This window comes from Rhinoderma darwinii, chromosome 4 (assembly GCF_050947455.1).
Source record: "Rhinoderma darwinii isolate aRhiDar2 chromosome 4, aRhiDar2.hap1, whole genome shotgun sequence".
In the NCBI taxonomy this organism is placed as follows: domain Eukaryota; kingdom Metazoa; phylum Chordata; class Amphibia; order Anura; family Rhinodermatidae; genus Rhinoderma; species Rhinoderma darwinii.
This window is the reverse complement of record NC_134690.1, coordinates 118,801,116-118,818,043: the sequence shown is the minus strand read 5'-3', so window position 1 is coordinate 118,818,043 and position 16,928 is coordinate 118,801,116. Positions and strand designations below refer to the sequence as shown.

Genomic DNA, 16,928 nt, shown 5'->3' with positions numbered 1-16,928 from the left:
CACACGACCGTAAAAAACCTCCGTTTTTGCGGACCGCAATTGCCTTCCGCAAAAATGGACCCATTCACTTTCATTGAACGCGGATACCTTTGCGTAGCGCTATGGATGGGTGTCCGTGCCGTAGAAATGTTACGAAAATTATGGAACATGTCCGTTCTTTTGCATTTTGCGGGCCGTGCTCCCATACTTTGTATGGGAGCACGGCCCAAAAATGCGGGTGGAAGTCGGCGGCCGGCCGTGATTGCGGGCACGGTCGTGTGCATGGGGCCTTAAATAAGAATTTATTTTGTACATACATTATAATACTTTCCTAAAAGATGCAATTACACATTCTAGGACTGCATATAACAATTTCTGCTATACAAGGATGATGATGATCAGAGTAATACACCAAAGTATAGTCAACTAAAGACAAGACAAGACAAAACTTCAAGAACCTTCATTTATTTGACAATATGACTATTGCATAGAGAAAATGGGGACTTACCTGAAAAAAATTACCCTGCTAAATGAATCAGACATGAAAACTAATGTATTACACTCCTGTCACAACTATACAAAGAACTATATTAAAAATATTCTACCGAAATCAACTGCCAAGTTGCTCATCGTGAAATAAGAAAATCGGAGCTCTTTTTTTATTCTTAAATGGGGCTTCACATTGTATGAAGAGAAGTAAAATCTATTATAGGGGTTAATTACATTCCTTATATAGAAAAACGAAAAATGTAATTAAAGATACGGAGACCTGAGTTTCAAATCTAGTTCAAAGCATGGAGTTAACATGACACAAATTGAAAATGACCTATTTATTGTAAAAAAAATAAAAAAAATAGGTCAGAAAGTAATGGATATGAATATACATTCTTATCATATAGCACCCATTTTATATTCGAAATTATATTACAAACCTTAAAACAGAGATTCTCATTTTCTTTTCATTCAATATAAATGCTGCATATAGAGACCCGTACAAAGAAATATCTGTTCTGTTGTACAAAGGGAAAAGGACAGAAACATTACAAAGGGACTTGTTCAATTGTCTGATAAAGGATTATTACTGGCTGTTATAAGAAAATCCTTAAAATATAAGTAATTGTTTAGATAAGATAATAACATCACTATCAAATGCGAAAAAAACACTATCCCACAGTTTTGTTTTACACGAATATTGTATTAAAATGCAAAATAAGAAAGTCCACATTCTCTGTAGAAGGCTAGATTCACACGACAGAGTGCAAACTCTGATGTAAAAAACGACCGTTTTTCACGTCTAAGTTGCACACGTGTGGGACCCATTTTCATGGATCCCTTAGACTTGAGTCTATTAAGGGATCCATGAAAACGGAAGAAAATAGGACATATCCTTTTTTTGAACGGACCCTTCACACAATGTAATGACAGGGGGGTAGGGAGACAGACAGTGAGCCCTAATCTACCCACCACTCAGTCCCTGCCTACTTGCAACGACCCGCCCTAGGCGACGGGGTACAACTGGGTGACCGTCCCTACGCTCAGTAGGTGCACGACAGACAAACAGACAAGGGGACACAAGCAAAGGGAAATGGGGCAGTTGCCCACGGCAACACCGAGCAACAAGAGAGGTGAACGAGCCGAGTCAAACCAGGAATGTACGAGGTACCAAACGCAGAGCAGGAGAGTAGTCAGTAAGCTGGGGTCAGTATGAAGCAAGGTCAAATAGATAGGAGCAGCAGCAAGGCCAGGAAACCACACGAGAAGAATCACAAGCAAAGGAGGAACAGGAAAGGCAGGTATAAATAGACAGAGGGCGGGAGCTAGCTCCGTCTGGCCAGGCTGCGATAGGCTCTCCCACTCCTAAGCCTGCCATCCTGAGTGGTGGAAGATGGAGTCAGTCTCAGAGACATAGAACCAGGTGCAGACTGATTACCCATGGGCGTATACACAGAAGTTGTGCCTGGCAGATCCTTTACACACAGTCTGTTAAAACAACGGCCGTGTGAATGGCCCCATTAAAATACATGCATCCATGTGACGGTCGTTGTTTCAACTGACGTATACTACGGTCGTGTGAACAAACCCTAAGGCCTTATGCACATGACTATATTACAGCTCCCTAAACTGCTGAATTGTATGGTGCCATAATAGGGAACCCGTAGGCCGATATGCTTACAGGTCCTTTTACATAGTTAGATTTTCCACCGATAACTAGCATTGATCTCTGGTATAACAAGTCTGTCGACGCTCTTGCTTAGCTCCATTTACATGGTGTAATAATCGGTACTGTACCGCATGTGAACAAACGATTGTAAGTGCAATCATTCAGGCACAGTTTCATTATTGTTGGCATAACATCTCTGTTTACACGGGAGATGTGCTGCCAAAAACCGATGATTTTTATTCCTGCATAAAAGATGCGAGCAGTTGACAAACTAATGTTTGCTCGTTTGTTGGCTGATCGCTGGGCATGTTTAAACTGGGCAATAATCGGGTACGAGAATTCGAAAATGCAGTTAGTCACCCGATTATCGGCCTGTGTAAAAGGGCCTTAGGAGTAGAGATTAGTGCAGGTGAAAGAATGCTATCAGCCTATGAAAAACTGATCGTGTTAGTGTCCTATCACAAGGAAAAGTAGAGATTCTGGGACAAAACAGGACCTTGGACTTGAGGCCTTTTTACACGGGCCGATGATCGGAGAAACGGAATGCTTGTTTGTCGTATGATCGCATCTTTCATGCAGTCTTAAAAATCATCGTGGTCAGCAGCACCTCTCCCCGTGTAAACATGGGATGTGTTGCCAACTATGATGTAAACTATATGGGGATGAACGGTCTTGCTGGTCTCCATACAGTTCAGTGATTGGTTCATGTAAAATGCTCTGTGCTCATTTACCATATATCTTCTGGTGTAAAAGGCCCCTGATATAGTGAATACTGATCAAGAAATAGTAAATCTTATATCAGTAGATCACGAGGGACTTATTCCTACACCACTTAGTCACCAGGGAGTGGGCTCTACTTCACTGACAGCCAGGCCCAAAACCTTGTATCAGTCGGTCCCAATAGATACGTGCTTAGATATATCACTGGGCCTCCAGGCTGTGGGACCAATTTGTAGCATTTGATCGCTAAAAGCTGGATGCATATGCCACTGTGAAAATAAAACTAACCATTGTCCTGGGTACAGAATGTACTGCTTGATCAACAGGAAATGGGCACACTATATAGAATTACCATAAAGCAGCTCAGTTACCATCCCAAAGTACCAGAAATAATATTCAATAGGAAAGAAAAAAAAGTGAAAAGATTGAGTATCTTCAAAAGCAAAAACGTTTCTTCACCTATGTTGCCACAATAGGGATAATTTATTCCAGAGAACATCAAGGACTGCGCTCAGTAGGTGCCAATGGATCACCAGGGACTTTATAAGAAATAGAGCAGAGGAATTTGTGTACTGTAGAAACAATTTCGCATGTCGTGATCACAGTCCGAGTTTGTGTATGTCAAGCTTTTAAGATGTATATATAGCAAATTGTAAGGTGTATTATGATCAGTAAGCTCACTGAGCCACGTTGGTAATGGTAATACTATGCCAAGATTTTCTTATACTTCAACAAGAGTCCCTGGGTGGTCAGATACCAAGGCTAACTCTATCGATCTATTTATTCTATCATCTGTCGGTCTATCTTCCATTGTACTGTAATATTACTCTGTAGAGATATCTTAAAATTCCATGGAGGAAATACTTGAGTTCAGATTCACGCCAACCTGCTAGTCCAAAAGTAACATACTCTTAACAAATGCCTCAGGCACAGCCTTGTCAAGCAAACCATGAGATAGAACTACAAAGTCAGTCTGATCTGATGAAAATAATGTGTCCAACTTCTGGTCACCTCATGTGACTGTCATGAGATTATTCATCATCTTCCAAAATCAGAGTTGCATGATAATCCGAACCGTCATGTGTGTAAATCACAAGAACTTTATTGAAGCGTCTATAGATATATATATATATTTTATTATTATATTCATAGCAGGTTGCTCATTCATATTTTGTCAATAAGGTTTACAGAACAAGTTTCAGACATGATACCGACAATTTACTAACATTTATTGGGCGTATGTTTACTTTGTGATTAATCTTGGCTTTCCTGAGAATTACACCCTTTGTGGTCCCCTATCTAATACTCAAAAGTGGATATTACTGCAGACTTACCCAGCATTCTACGGCAACATTGAAAAATCTCCAGAGAAAATAAATCTCAGATTTCAGTGTATCTGCCCACTGCGGTGATAACAGATAAGCTATATATAGCTGAATGTATTGATTTATGGCCTATATTTTGTGCCTTCTATCCAGTCAGCAAAGAACAAAGAGACGTGTCCAGTGACTATCAGCCAACAGAAATGTGAGTTAGAGCTGCAAATTGAGAGATTCATGACGAAGGTAAAATTCACAATGTCACCGTTAAAACGGAAGCTTTAGATGTCTGTATTTAGTTACAATTTGCAGCAGTAAAAGTTGTGGCGGAGGGCTGCAGAACAACGACTCTGTGGGCTAAAACTAATATCATTTAGGTCTAATGCAGAATTTGTAATGCACACGTCTCACGGTGACCTAATTTACACAGAATACTGCGTTCTGTGACCACTTTTATTATAATTTCCCAAATGAATTAAATAATTGAGGTTAGAAAAGTCATTTTTGCATAGCCGATTTAAAGAATCATTAGATTTCACACCTTTTCAGTGACTTGTGCTATTCTCTTACCAATTCAGTAATGCACTTTGCATTGTTGGCTTGTTATGGATACATTCTGATAGTCACTTATTACATTTACCCCTTTAGAATAAGCATAGTTAAATGTTTTCAGCTATCTAGCTAATATATATTTATTACATATCTATCTAATATCTTACTAAATTGGAAAGAAAACAGCACTCCAAAGTTGATTTCAATTTAAACCGGTGGTTTATTCATCCACATCAAATGCAACGATTCAGCCCCATCACCGGGTTTTTCTAAAGCTGGAGAAAGGTCCTGCAATGGGGCTAACACGTTGCATTTGACGTGGATGAATAAACCACCGGTTTAAATTGAAATCAACTTTGGAGTGCTGCGATTCTTTCCAATTTACATATGTGAACCCGGGATCAGGGTCCCGATACGTATGTTTGTTTTTGAGGTGATGCTAATTTTTCCTATCTCTCAGTCAATCTCATTTTATATATATTCTCTATCTCTTATCTATTTATCTCTCAATCTCATATCCATCTTTTAATGATAATTTGACAGTTCAATATGAACAAGAAAGAATTTCCTTTTCTGAACATAGAATTAAAAAAAAAAAAAAGTAAAATAATCTTCAACAAACAGATCTAAATAAATGCTATATATGTTTTTCTCTTTTTTAAAAGATCAAATAACTGGTCTCCCTAGAATACATCTGAAGGAAGGTACCTGAATACTGGTAGGGTAATATAGAAATAAAAATTATCTCCTTAGGATTTGCCTATGGGTATGGGATGGCATGGGAAAATATAACAATACTACTTTGATGTAAACCCATATGCACATTCCCCTTAAGGTAGATTTATCTGTAAGTACCCTATAAAGACCCCAGGTGAACTACCTCTTTAGAAAGTCTATAGTGAACAGCTCATCGCATATGTGTATATATACAGTATGCCCCCAGACATCAGTTATCATTCCAGGATGTTTTTAGATAGTTTTATGAAAGTGGAACAATAAGAAATTACAGATGTGGTGTCATAACAAGATCTGACACCCAATAAAGATTGAACCCTAGTGAAACAATTAGAATGTTGTCAGGTCTGTGTGAGTAACCTATGTAGTCATGCCTTGCAAGCATTAGAAGAACAGTTGTAATGTACATAATGGGTCTTCTGTAAGTTTGCAAAGAGGTACAGTGAGCTAAAAACCAATGAAGTGATCCAACTTCTAGATCCAAGCAGTAAGTGTCCTATATTTGGGTATGTTTGCATACATTCCTGTTAGTTTCAACAAGTGGGCTACCACATATTTTTTACCTATAATGCACACTGTTGTGGGTCTTGCTGAGAAAGCTGACCCCTCTTCATAAATCTAGGAAAAAAAAATAAAAAATCACATGTGAATGAGGACTTTATTCTGCTTAGGTTTTCTGGAGTTACTTCACTTCTTTCCATCATACATCTACAGGACATGGTTTGCAACCTGATTCCAGCGTCACAGTCCAAAGCCATGAATCGGCCTTCAGTAGACTGAAAAAGCCTTAAAGGGAGAAACAAGTGTCTGTTGATGATTCACAAGCGTTTCATTTCCAGGCCAAGTTTGAACAGTTTAAAAACAGCATTAGAAAATGCCGAATACAGAAGTAAACACTCGTGACAAGTAAAATGATGTCAAGAGTATAAAGAAATAAATGCTAGTATCTATCTATATCCATCTCAAATCTAGTAAAGTTAGTTTATTTCTTATCCCAAATGGTCCAACACCTGTTTGGGTCCCATGATTGACACTTTTGACCCCCCCCCCCCCCCCCCATCAAACGAACAAATATTAAAATTTTAAATGTACACCATTGAAATGTTTTGTGCAAAACATGGTGGAAACACATGTTCAACATTTTTTCTATCAATTAAACAGACCAAAATGGAATATTAAAGGGTTATAATTATAATAGGGTTATAATTATAGAGTCTCTAGCCTATAGTGTGCAATTCTCAGGCTTATTACAGGCAGTCTACTAAAGGACAGGTCACCGATAAATAAAAAATATACCTTTATACAAACTAATAAATGTAGAAAAAACTTTTGATTTCATATTATGCATAGAGTCTGGGGGGGAATGGGGGTTTCATCTAACACCGTCATGTTCTAAAAAGGCAAAGGAGTATCATCCCAGACCAATAGGGACTTCTAAAAAATGATTATGAAATAAATATATAGCATATGAAGGAATCTTATAGCAATACACCTCTGTCTGTTGAGCACCTAAGGACTATGGATGATAAAAATCGATTTGCCAGGTTATAGATTCATATGGATTTAGGGTTATTCACATCTTGGAGAATCTGGGAGAATAGAAAGATTCGCTCATCTCGATTAAGGACTTTAAATACTGTAACGTCACAATGAGTTAACATGTATGGTGAATGTAAGTTGAGCTGCACAACTGAACAGTGACATTATGGTGATGTAATGCTATTTTAGGATAACTATGAGCCTAACATAACATGGCATTAAAGAGTAGATTTCTGACTAGACTACAGACAAGGGATTTGTATCCTGTTATACGTCTATACTTTACATATTATTTTATATCGAACATTTCCATTTATAGACAATTCTACGTTAACTAAAGATCCTTGAAATCTAGTTTACATTGCATTCAAATAATTCATATAGCAGGGAACCATCTAATGACCGTCTAAATAATCCCAAGTGCAGCATAAACCTAGAGACAGGTCAAGTTTCTAGAACAGACAATAAAAATCGATTGGCGCGGCCTAGTAGAACTTAGTTTGTGTTGAATGCAGGACGTGATGATAACCTTTCACAGGCCACGACTCTGATGAGCAATTTATGATTCTCCAATGCCACACAGAATAACCACGTTACCTTCTAAACGTCATATAATAGAAAAGCTGAAATACGGGCAAGTACTGCGACAATCGAACGCAATAATTTATTATACTCACAAGATATCAGAAGTTAAAAACAAACTAAAACCCAGAAGGGTAATCCCAGTCTAAATGTATAAAGAGTTTCATCCTTACGGCTTCTCCTGGAAAAAAAGAGCCATCCCCGTCTGTACTTCTGAGGGAATAGGATAGTTAAAACTGAACTTTGCCAGCTTAACATAGTAGTGACTTCTCAGTCAGATTTGGTTTCCTTTGACCCTGCAGATATATTATTGTCTTAGAGAAGTATGAGTGGTCACCTTTTCCACCATGCGACTGGCAGACACAAAGACTGCTCTCCCATGTGGGACTCTGCATTGAGCCCCCCAAGATGTCAGCTCTCTGAACGAGTGTGATACCGGGCTAACTCCAGTCAGAATGCTAAATGTATCCTGGCGCTACCAAAAATCGCATGTGGAGCTTAAAACATAATTCTCACTGCCCACGAGGAGAGTCATAAACCCAGCAATGACCCTTGTGGGAGCCGTGCACTGGACGGAAAGCCGTTTGTAAGTGTTGTTACAAGAAACATTTACATTTTCTTATTGTGCCACTGATAATGATCATTTTTACGGAGGAAAAATTAATACAAAACTGTGATCATTGAATTTTTTTCTTCATTTGATCTTTTTCTTCATTTACACAGCCCAATTGTTGTGTCATCGCACAGAAGCAAGTGAATGGTCACAAGCATTGCCCAGAGTAATTGGGCCTTTCATTAGATAGACCAGAAATCAGTCCGAGCATACCAATTCATTTTCTATAAAATATTAACATGGGAATAAAAAATGACTGCTATAGAAATCCCACTGATATTAAGTCTGAAAATGACAGATGTGGCTAAAAAAAATACTTCAAATCACTACGCGCTCATCCAGTGTAAGACTGAAGTACTTTGAACCCAAAAAAAGAAATTATTCTGAGGGCCCACTGTCCAGCTAAACAGAACAAATGCCTGTCTTCTTTTAATTATATTGTATACTGTGCGGCTATCACTGCCCGTAGGTCAGATCAGCAATAAGGATTATTAGTTTATCTGTGCAATAACCCAATAAAAGGGATAAACCGCATGGTGCGTCAACTTATTTCACATCCTGAGCCCACTGGAGGATCCTCTGGTTGACCAGGCTGACCTGTGCTCATCTACTATCTTCTACCTATTATCTATGTGCGGTGACTCATCGCGGGTAGCATCGTGCCCTTGAAGCACTGGGCTCCTGGGTATGAATCTGAATTTTTCCTGTATCACGCGAATATAAATTCTGTTTACATACTGAATTCACACACACTGGTAAATCGGCCCTAGTGTGATAGATTATTGTGATTATTGTGAGTCCCAATGATGAGAATCTTTGTACAGAACTGTGGAACATGTTAGCGCTATATAAGCAACAGGAAATAAAATATAATTATTTATTTATAGTCAAAGACAATTTTATAGAAGCAGTAAAGTTATACTATTCATCTTCCATTCCAGGCAGGAGTTGTCGAAACGGTTTTTGAAAAAAAAATCCCTGAGATTTGATAGATGTGCAAAAATTGTTCTGATAAATACTGTACGGACTATTTTGAATGGTTGCCCTTTACCGTCACACAGCAGTAAAAACTCTGCACTACTTAGTATAAGGCTCCTGGGACTTTAGCCAAAAACTGAACAGCACAGCTGAAGGGTAATGCCGTTCCATGGGGTCTCCTTTGAATATAATGCAGTCGTCTTGTTCTAAATATAGAATTGACCAACCCTAACCCCCCGAAGAATGAGACATTATCCTTTCCTGAACCTGTAAAGTCATCATATACAGGGTCAGTGAGTAACATGGCTAATTCAGGATTTCAGATGTTCTCGGGCCTAATGCACATTGGAACAGATAGTTCCACAAGAGAATGTCTAAGATTTTATAGCGGGAGGAAATTGAAACTCTTTATACTCTAATGGACAAGACATAAAAACAACAATAATGAACCATTATGTCAAATGTTTAGACATCTGCTTTTAACATTGAAGGGAATGTTTACCCGGTTTTCCGGATTTTTTCCTGTGGCACCCTTTCATAACCATGTGTATAGTACCGTTGATGATCTTTGTCTATTCTGTCCCATGTTCTATGTAAAACCGTAAAACATATAACGTTTTCAATTATAAACTTTATCATATCAGTGTCCAAGCAGAGTACTCTCCAAGACAAACTATGAAGCCTATGAAATTAGAATAAACCCAAAGTAGAAGCAAAAAAAGTAGAAGAACAATATCTATATCAATAACGTTAAGCAAAAAAGGAAAAATTATTTGGATTTATATAAAGTCCAGTTAACATGTAATAATCTATCTTATTTGTCAGCTGTAAAGTCTCCAATATTATTGTTGAATTCTAGACAATAACATACATTTATTAAAGGTTCACAAGCAAAAAATTATGGAAAACCAAGCGATGTGGTTAAACTATTACATAGCGGCTTGGGGCAATTTGTGCGCCCCCTCCCCCCGTTACTGCAGCGGCTTACATATTCACAGTAGCAGTGCACACCTGATTTGGTTGTCCCTGCTGGGATATTGCCTTACATGGTTTCCAAATACTATCCTTTATGTGAACGCAACGTTCATGGAGCACCAGTATGAATATCCGATAACAAACACCAATCTAAAGTCTTACTGCCAATTGGCGCTGGTTCAGGGTTTGTAGCAAGAAAGCTATTCAGAAGTATTACGGGGTATGTAGCATATACACATAGGCCCACAAATTCTAAGACTGGCCTGACATACGCCAGTCTTAGTCAGTAGCCTGTAACATTAAGATGTTATTTATTACCTTTTAATAAATTTGTCGCATCTTCTGCGGTCCGTGTGAATGATGGTGAAATCTACGGCAGCTCAGATCTGCGGTAGATTTCCGCTAAAAATTATGCAACTTTCTGGCATAAAATGCCGGGCACGAAAAAGTGCAATAAGTCACGCAATGCAGCTGAATGGGTAAATTTGCTACTTTTTTTACGGCACAATAGTGCCAAAAACCACATAATTAATGAGGGCCATACAACTGTACATTACTCTAATATAGAGCAAACTCCAGCTATCCTATTGTAATGCAGAAGAAAGCGGATGTCTAGAAATACATTAAAAACAGCTGTGTCAGTATAGAAAAATTCTAAGCAGCCAACAACAAAAAACTCTGAGTGCAGCTCTATGCCAGTTGCACACGACCAATGTGACACTCGGGGCCGTTTTTAACAGCAACCGAGTGGCACCCAATTGTTTTCATGGACCCATTCACTTTAGCAGGTGAATCGGGGTCCGGAAAAACGGACCCGATTCTCCGATCTGTGGAAAGATAGGACACGTCCTATCTTTCCACGGATCGCTGACGGGACTCGGTCGGCGCACACTATCGTGTGCATGAGGCATTAGATGTGAATGTTGAAGACAAAGTACTAAAAACCAAAGCATTTGCATTTCTAAATATTACATTTAAGCAGGAAAATGATATTCAAATTGAAACTAAAAACTTTACAATGTTTCTAGTGAAGTGAGTAAAGTGAGCATTTTAATGACTGTTAAGAGGAATCTATGAAAAGTTAAAAAATAGTAACAATCTCATGGCACAAGGCAAGGAAGTCTATAAATTGCTTGTTTTATTGCAGAGGAAATGCCTTCAGTTTTTCGCCCAAATCAATGCTGGATTATGACTAAAATTGGGGCCTAGAAAAGCCCAAATGCTATCTGTATATTCAACAAATTCTTATCACAATTAAAATCAAATGTAAACAAATATTCTCTTGGTTAATCTCGGTTAGGACGTGTTTAAGGCCCCATGCCCACTTCAGTTTTTTTCCTTCAGGGTACTATTTGCTGTCACGGATAGCACCCTGAATCCATTCATTTCAATGGAGCCATGCACACTTCCGTTGTTTTAATGGAACCGTGCGGCCGTTCCGTCAAAAGTAGGGCAGGTCCTACTCCTGCCCGTTTTTGATGGAACAGTCTCGGCCTTCTCATTGAATTTGGTCCGTGAAACAACGGGCTGCACACGGAAGCCATCCGTGTGCAGCCAGTGTGTGACGGGACCGTCAATAACGGCCATTCAACGGCCGACAAAAGTGTGCATGAGGCCTTACACGGTCAGATTGTCAGTCTGATAAACGCGCACCAATCGAAAATATACCATTTAAATGGAGCAATGATGGCGAATTTGGGCACAAACAGTGGTTAATACGATCATTCCTGCCCATACAGTTTACACAAGATGTGCTGCCGACAAACGACCATTGGCCACATTAAAGATGCAATTAGCCGATTAACAAGCTTTTGCTCGTTCATCGGCTGATCCATTTTCTGGTTACACAGAGCAATGATCGGAGACGAGCTTGTGTGCGAACACTCGTTCACCCAATCATTGACCCATGTAAAAGGGCCTTTAAAGAGGTCACTAGTTATAATATCGGTGGAGGAGTAAAAGCTGCCTTTATATCTCTGCATGGTCCATATAAACATACTAGATAGACCAAAAAGGCTACTAGAGTGGTCTTAGGGTAAACCCAATATAGTGCCCAGTTATAATAGGTTAAAAAACTTGATGCTTACATCCTACAACTTTATGGAACACTAGTAATCTTATATGGGTTAGTTCCCTGAACCAAAGCTGCACAATTAATTTGTAAATAGGGTAAAAGGGGTTCCCCCCAGAAACAGCACCATGTTGTCTAGGGGCTGTGTCTGGTATTGCAGCTGAGCAACATTTACTTAAATAGGGATGAGACCCTTTTCTCGATTTCTGAATAACCCCTTTAAACAAAAATTAGCATTTTGTATTACCTAAATGTGATCATCTCCTACGTTGTACATTTGTGTTAAATTTGCGGTAAGTATCAATAGGAAATTCAAATGACATCTTAACCTGTTCATTACCATTTATATGAAAGTGAGAAACTGGTTAGTAAACATTTTCAAACAGTCAGATCCCGTGCAGAAGAAATATAGTGGACAAGCAATGAGAGCAGTATATATTTACAGCAAACCATGCAAGTGATTGAAGGCACAGACATGTCAGTATAGAATAACCATCGAGGTCAGCTCCGGAATACCACTCTGCGGTCTTCCTAAGCCTGGGTCACAACAACTGAAAGATACCACCTTCTTCCCATTTAGTGCACATACATTTGTTAACCTCTAGTTTGTCTGTAATATACATATATATATATATATACACATATAAATATATATATAAATTTATTCTAGCATTTATTAAAAAATTCTCTCTTAAGTAATGCTACCCTCTCACTTGGCAGATGTGACTGAAGTAATTACCAGAACATTCAGTAAATTACTGCCATAAAGAATCTATATCAGTAATTTATAACACTAGACATGCCCCTACTCGTGTCATGTTGCTATTAATCCTACCAAGAATATGTCAACCAGAAATTTAGAGCTTTCAGATACAGTGAAACTTGTTTGAGACGACCACCCAAAATTGCATTGAAAATTGGTCTTCTAGGGGGGTGGACTCAAAGAAGAGGGCCAATGTGCATTTTATATGGTGGAACTGATAATCTGTCATGGGAAATCTGTTTCGGGAAAGGGGGTGGTGTTCTTGAAGAGGGGTGCGAGATCACTATACTAAAATACTTTAGTTCATTTAAGGATCTTACCTCTGTTCAGAAACATAAAACTAGACAGGGAATTTTATATTTTTCTTACCACATAACTATAAGAGATTCACAATATAATACAAACCTTTTGTGAACTAATTTACTTTTCTGCATTTGAAAAGTAAGTGCTATAGAACCAAGCCCCGATTCTCCTGGGTGATCCTGAGGTTGAGCCAGTCCGCACACACAACCAGGTTTACATCTAATAAATGCAGCTTGGACATGGCATTTTTTGCACACTGTTCAGATTTTTTTGGGCATCATGTCATTTTGCACACCACCCGTAAACCATGAGTAATAAACCACAAATATACCAGTTGTTATTCAGCAGATTTTTTTTAAAGATACTTTTTATTACTGAATCAATGCAAGAAATCATGTGGATAAACTATCACATTATAATAATTGAATGCTGATCTCCAGTTCTTATTAAGATGCATATAGATCGCATAGGTGAAAGCACGACCTCATGATACATTGCAAATGGTAAGGCCACATGCACACGACCGTAGCCATGTGCACGGCCGTGACTTTCGGGTCGGACGGCCGCGGAGTGTCACCCGCAAATCGCGGGCCGCGCACATGGCCGCGTGCATTATTTCCTATGAGCCTGGACCCCACAACACGGCCGTAATAAGACCTGTCCGTTCTTTCTGCGGTCCAGGCCACTGGGCCATGCACGGACAGTGGAAACCACGGTCGTGTGCATGGGCCCATAGGAATGAATGGGGCCGCAATTCTCCCGTGGATTTTCGACGGAATTGCGGCCGCAAAAGCACGTTCGTGTGCATGGGGCCTGATATGATCATCCGACAACAATGAGAACCAAGATGTACATGATCAGCTGACCATAAGGAAAGCTCACAAACGGCATATATATATATATACACACACACACACACACACACACACACACACTTATACATACAGACAGACACACACACTTTGTTTATTTTTTTACCATAATAAGACTACATTGTAAAATAGACCCAAGTTTAGAAAAAGGCCCCCTGTCTCATTCCAGGTACTGGATATACTTTAGTATAATGTTTGATTAATACAGCATATAAATGTAGCAAAGCCGGGTTTGTCAGATGACAGCATTGCAGATTGTCAATTTGCACATCTCATTGTCACATCACAATATGTTATCTGTAGTTTTACATAGGACTGCAGCTAAATCGACTGTTGTCTTAACGGAGTTAACAATCACAAAACAGTTACGTGAAAAATTCCGATCTGATGGAAATATATATATTTGTTATTGTGTCTTATTTTACTTTGCAGATAATACAAGCAGCAATAAAAGGAGTCTGTGTTTACCGGTATAATAGAATAGATTGTTTACTCACTTTCAATGAATCAAAGCAGGCGATCACCCGTCCATTTTCAACTTGGCAGCTTTTTGATGGGTGTGCAAATTTACATTCTGTGTCTGGCCGTGAGCACGTCCCTCTTTGGAACTCCCGACACACTTCCAATGTTAGCCATTTTGTGTCCCGCATCGGTGCCACGCTAACAGCCATACTTAAAACGTAATTTAAAAAAAAACAAAAAAACAACGTCTCAGGAGTAGAGAGATAAAGCCAAACTCCAGTTGTCCTCTTTTTTTTTCCGTGCGGTTTTTAAATTGTAAATCTGCGCGGTCTGTATCTGCATACAGATGTCCCGCTCTCGCCGTTCACCAACAAGTTTATCAATAATAGGGATTTTGTGATCTGTAATGTTAAAATCATTCGATGGTAAGTATAAGTGCGGAGGCCTGGAACTTCTCTGTACTCTCAGTTACCCATTTGGAGTTTCGATATTCAGCCCAAAATGCAAGCATGAAAACGTGGCAGCCCCTGCGTTGGCATAAATTTTCCAAACTGCTCCCAGTAAAGTTTTCTGTAAGGTAATCTCCACCGAGCTGAACTGGCAATGGAGTTGGGTTCTGCGGTGTGATTGGTATGGATTTAGCTTGGCATATATAGACGCAGCACTGTAGGATGATAATAGAGGTTTTCTCTGCCCCTCTCTCTATCCCCTGTGTCTGTCTGTCCTTGGTTTCGTCTTATAGAAGCAGATACCTTAGTTTGTATTCTTTTTTTTCTGACTATAGCATTAGGGGGGGGTTGTCTAGATGAGGAGGGTGGCTGGGCTCTCGTTGCAGCGTAGCTGGCAGCAAGCAAGGCAAAAAGCAGAAACTGCTCTACAAGCGGGTCCAAGCAGCAGCGACGTCAGGAAAGGCACTTCTTAGTACCAACCTGTAGAAAAAACAAACATGTTATCATTGTAACCAAGAAGCACTTTACTTTCTCCTGCACACTTTCCTCCCCATTCCCATGTGGCTCCAGCGTGGAGTCGAAGCTCGCCAGAATCTCCCCATGCAAAATACTTACAGAGCAGCATATTGAAGCCAGCCATCGTAGATTTATTAAAAAAAGGGGCAGCTTCCCTTGTGAAGCAATGCATGATAGGAAGATAACCAATCACAGATAATGTTGCAGCAATATTCTGGGCAGAAAGCCAATCATGTGGGCTGTCTTATGAAAGGTCGCGCCTGTCAGAACCTCATTACTAGGCAATAAGCAGAGAAAATATCCATCACATGTAAATAATTCTTCTGCCTCCGATTTTGCATGGAGGTTTTCAATCTGCCCAACATGCAGCATGCAGTTAGTGGGCCGAACTAGGTTATTTTCCAATAAAAGCGCCCCCCCCTCTTCACAAAAAAGGTGGGAGGACGAAAAGCGAAGCAGAAGCGCTTGGAAAAATCACTAGATAGAAAGGCAAAGCCCGAGAACTGCAGATCACTTCCAGGCTCCCCTCTCCTGTGCAGCCTGCTCTGCCTTGTGTACAGCCTGCCTTCACTCTCGCACACGAGTATAAAAGGAAAGGAGGGGTGTTTAGAAATGGTACATTCTTCCGACCTATCACAATCACTTCCTTCTAAACTAGAAGCACTCCTGCCTGTGCACACAGACCTGCATAAGCCTGTACTGTAAAGCTATGCTGTTCACCAAGCAGACACTTCGTCAATATACCACAAACTGGCACGGATACGAACAAAAGCGCTCTATATCGGCACTATTTACTTCGAAAAAAACAACTTTACACCACAAGAAGTAAAAAGACAACTATCTATGAGCGATTCTCTTTACCTCCGGGGATCGCTGCTGCTAAATCGTAAATCGTTTGATTCCAGAAATACAATAAACTGTAGCACGCTGTTCCCTTGCCAAAAAGTAGCTGTATAAGCATGTAACATGCCGACGCTGGCCCCGTCATATGAAAACCATTATCCTAACACCTCTGGGCTTCTGATTTTAAAATGGCATCTAACCTTTAGCATTTTCCATTGCTTCACCACAAAATGGTGACATCTTGCCAGAAGTAGAACCACGTGGTAGAATCCGCCCTAATTTGATGACACTTTTTTTTTTCATGTCGATGACACAGACTAGACCAAAGAAGATTTGAGGAAAGAAGACTTCACTTAACTGCCATATTCCCCTATTTGTACTACTTCATGACACGCTATAATAAAGCGTACATAAAATTTTGAGGTACAATAACATAACAAAAAACTACACATAGAAATAACAGTTAACACCTCCGCCATTATTGCTGAACAAATGG

General features: G+C 39.5%; 1 protein-coding gene across 13 annotated transcripts in view; it reads right to left on the bottom strand.

Annotated features, from left to right (window-relative positions):
* MBNL1 (muscleblind like splicing regulator 1) overlaps positions 1-16,928 on the bottom strand; it is a 190,915-nt gene that overhangs the window by 125,839 nt on the left and 48,148 nt on the right. For 11 of the 13 annotated variants that reach the window (XM_075861507.1, XM_075861510.1, XM_075861511.1 and 8 more), the window contains exon 2: positions 14,660-15,553. The exons of 1 other annotated variant lie outside the window; for it this stretch is intronic. In XM_075861507.1, the coding sequence (XP_075717622.1) occupies positions 14,660-14,833 (174 nt within the window). In that variant the 5' untranslated portion in view covers positions 14,834-15,553. Of the gene's footprint in view, positions 1-14,659; positions 15,554-15,688; positions 16,152-16,928 lie in introns of those variants that run through there. One more of the 13 variants, XM_075861508.1, reaches the window with a different exon arrangement.